Consider the following 3,771-nt stretch of genomic DNA (forward strand, 5'->3'; position numbering starts at 1 on the left):
CCTGTGCAACATAGGGGGATTTGCTGATGGGAGACGCAGGGGAATGATACGCGTGCATGTGTACAGTCGTGTCTGCTGGATCTCACGTGCATCGGAGCCGAGACCGCTTCTGCCCCGCCAGGCTCTGGCTTCCTCCCTGCTAGTCAACCATCTTACGTCATAGTTCGTTCTCTTCCTCTCGGCCATGCGTCTGCTTCCTTTGTCCACTCTTTCAAATGCAGGCTGAGGCCGAGGTGGCGTCCCTGAACCGTAGGATCCAGCTGGTTGAAGAGGAGCTGGACCGCGCCCAGGAGCGCCTGGCCACCGCCCTGCAGAAGCTGGAGGAGGCTGAGAAGGCTGCGGACGAGAGCGAGCGGTGGGTAGAGGGCGTGATGCCTTGTGCCTTTCAGGATAGCTCCTGCCTCACAGCACCCCTTCCCCTCGTCTCCAGATGAAGACAGCGTTACCGGGACTCTGACCCCTTTGTAATTGGCGCTTCTCTGTAAATGGATCTAACAATCTGCAAATGACATCGCCAGATGGGCCTCCACTTAGTGAATCATAAACTTGTGAGATGAGTCCCCCTAAAGCGGTGGTTCCCTAAGTGAGATTCCCAGACCAGCAGCACCTGGGAACCTGGCGGAGATTTCGAGTCTCAGCCCCAGCCCTGCCCTGTGGATCGGGAACCCTGGAGGCGGAGCCCGGCGGGACTGGCTCCCGTCCCTGGCTGCACTGTTAGAATCGTGGGAGTGAGGGGCGGGGGTCGTCGGGGCTTTAGAAAGATGGGAATGTCTGCAGCCCACCCTAGCTCGGTTAGAGTCCATCGTGAGAGGGGCTCCGGGGCGTCTGTCGTCCTTCTGGTGAGATTTCAGCGTGTACCAGGCAGGGCTGGGAACCGCAGACCCTGAACCAAATCACAGCTCGTCGTTGCTGAAAATAGCCGATTGGTTCTGTGCCGTCTGAGTTAACCTAGAATGGAGGTGCCTGGCCACTTGCCTGGGATCAGATGGAGGCTTCTCAGAGTTAAGAACACCCTCCTGGGAGCACGCTGACGTGGCCGTGAGACTTGGACCCGCCCCGAGCGCGCTGTCGCAGAGCGGGGCCCAAACTGTAGAGAGCGAGGGAGCAGGTGCAGAGCCGTGCGTGCGGTCCCGTCAAGGCGTGGGGCTGACGCTTCTTTGCACTTTATCTACAGAAAATGTTTCTGGAAGGATTACGAGGGGAGAGATCTCCTCTGATGAGCAGGGCTGGAAGTTGAGAGACTTAACTTTTCACTCGATGCCCTTAGACTTTACTCTTAAATATCAATTTCTTAACAAGCACGTCATTTCTACAGGAAGAAGTTTTAAACAAAACAAATTGAATAGGGGTGCGATGGGAATCTTTCTGGCTGGCGAGCGGAGAGGAATGGGCTTCTATCGGTGCAATTCCGGTCCCTTGGAGAGGAGCCGATGACAGACGATCGTCAGTGCCACATTTGTCCTTAATTGTTTCTTACAGAGGTATGAAGGTTATTGAAAACCGAGCCTTAAAAGATGAAGAGAAAATGGAACTCCAGGAAATCCAACTCAAAGAAGCTAAGCACATCGCAGAAGAGGCAGATAGGAAGTATGAAGAGGTGAGGCACCTTTCGCCCGTCCCTCTCTCACTGGTGACATGGCCTTCTGAGAAGAATCACGAGAGGGAAGTGGCCCCTTTGCCTCACTGGGCCGTACCCGGTCTTTCCCCCGTAGGTGGCTCGCAAGCTGGTGATCATCGAGGGGGACTTGGAACGCACGGAGGAGCGAGCCGAGCTGGCAGAGTCGTGAGTATCTCGGCCCCCGAGTCTTGCCACACTTTGTCCCTCCCCCTTTGGCTTGGGCACTAATGTGAGTGAGCTGGCATTCCTTCAACCTTGTTAAACAAGGCCCAGAGAGCGGGCGTCATCTGTAGCGCCTTTTTAGGCCCTGTGAATGGCTTTGGCCTTTCTTAGCCCTCCTGACTGGTGACAGGTGACGAATGGGGTTTTCTCATATCTCGTAGGCAGGGTTTTGAAAGTTGAGAGAAAAAGAAAGACTAACGATAAGAGGCGAGCCGTTGACCCGAAGCCCCCACCGGGTCCTCGCACCTGGAGTCCGGTCCTCCGAGGGCGGAAGTGGCTCCCGTGACCTAAGACCTGTCGTCTGTTTTTACCACTCTGCCGACCTGCTGGGCAGCTTGAGGGCGAGGGCGGCCGGGAGCTGGCCCGCCGCCGGCACCTTCTGGGCCTTGTCTGACAAAGCGCTGATGTGTTTGTGCTTCCCTCGCGTCCCCCCCCGTCCCAGACATGACATATCACGACCATGGTGGTGTTTTCTTCCCATTTTGTGAAAAATTTTTTTTTTCCATTCCGCTGCTTGTTTTCTTGCTGTGTTCCCTTTTGACCTTTCTCCCTCCCCGCAACCTGGCTTGTGCGACCCCCGTGACTGTCACTAACAGCCGTTGCCGAGAGATGGATGAGCAGATCAGACTGATGGACCAGAACCTGAAGTGTCTGAGTGCTGCTGAGGAAAAGGTACTAACCGTTAAGCCCAGAGAGGTTCCGTGGACGGTGTGGTTTTGTTTCTGTTTTGCAGCCGCCTCCCCTCCACTGGTTGACGCGTCCAGTGCTTTCTCACCTCACGGAATGCTCCATTCTTTCCCACCTCTCGGCATCTCTCATCTCCTTTCCTAGTTGCTCCACTGCTGTCCTTCCCGTGGGCGATTTGGGGGCCGTTGGCGGGGGGCATCCGTTCCCACCTCCGCCCCAGGCAGCAGTTATGACTTCTTCCTGGCACTGATTTCTCTCAGCTGTCCTCCTAATTGGTATCCAGACACCGGGTCCCAGCCCACCGGGGCCCGGCTGACATGGGCTACGGTGGAGGGGGGAGGGCTGATGCTTGCTCGGAGAGCCCGGGACCTTCTCTCTCCCCCCGTGTGCCTTCCAGCTCTCTCTACACATAGGTTCAATTCATGTCTGTGTGTCTCTCTCCCCTTTTTTTTTACTCTCTCCCTCTTCCCCTTCCCTCTCCTGCGGTATGTAAAATGTTCACAGTAAGTGTTCTGAGCTGGAGGAGGAGCTGAAGAATGTCACCAACAACCTCAAGTCTCTTGAGGCTCAGGCGGAGAAGGTAGGGGCTGGTCTGTGACAGCGACAGGCTCTGGGGCCTGGGCCCAGCCCTGCCCTTAACGAAAGACTGGAGAATCCCATTCCTTATATAACCCAGTGGGACGTATGCTCTTCCGACCCACTACCCTCTGTCTTGGTTCTGGGTTTATGGGTCAATGCTATGCACTTGGATTGCTTCAGTGAAAGTAACTTCGTGGTCTCAGGTGCCCGCGGTCAAGTTCTCCTTAGGCTGATAGGGCTGTGCCGAACGGCCGTGACCGTGGTACTTACAGGTGTCCCAGCGAAAGGACGGTGGCAGCAGATAGTATCAGAGCGAGACCTACTGAGTAATCTAGACACATGACTGGACTTTATCGTCATGTGGGACAGTTTTAGCCATGTGGCTTTGGGGTGTCACTATAGCTACTCATTAAGCTGGAGGAACGAAAACTACCTCTGGGTCGACGTGAATACAAAGCCCAGGTCCATTCTCGAAAAGAGGGTGTCGTGGCTCTGAGCACAGCGGTTTGTGGGTTCTAAGGACTCACTGTCCAGAAACGGCCTTGCTTTTTCTCGGAGACCGTGGGCACATTGGATGCGAGAGGCTGTGCAGTCAGAGTAGGTGTGAGGGCGGGGTGCGTCTGTGTCCGTCATTTCTCCCCTGAAATTTTCATTCTGCGTCTCTT

General features: G+C 55.4%; 1 protein-coding gene across 1 annotated transcript in view; it reads left to right on the plus strand.

Moving 5' to 3' along the window:
• TPM3 (tropomyosin 3) overlaps nt 1-3,771 on the plus strand; it is a 24,622-nt gene that overhangs the window by 10,596 nt on the left and 10,255 nt on the right. Inside the window, exons 3-6 of the mRNA XM_023534313.1 lie at nt 144-355; nt 1,480-1,597; nt 1,713-1,783; nt 3,032-3,117. Coding sequence (XP_023390081.1) covers nt 144-355; nt 1,480-1,597; nt 1,713-1,783; nt 3,032-3,117 — 487 coding nt within the window. The remainder of the gene's footprint in view (nt 1-143; nt 356-1,479; nt 1,598-1,712; nt 1,784-3,031; nt 3,118-3,771) is intronic.

The sequence above is a fragment of the Pteropus vampyrus genome, unplaced genomic scaffold (assembly GCF_000151845.1).
Source record: "Pteropus vampyrus isolate Shadow unplaced genomic scaffold, Pvam_2.0 Scaffold124, whole genome shotgun sequence".
NCBI lineage: Eukaryota > Metazoa > Chordata > Mammalia > Chiroptera > Pteropodidae > Pteropus > Pteropus vampyrus.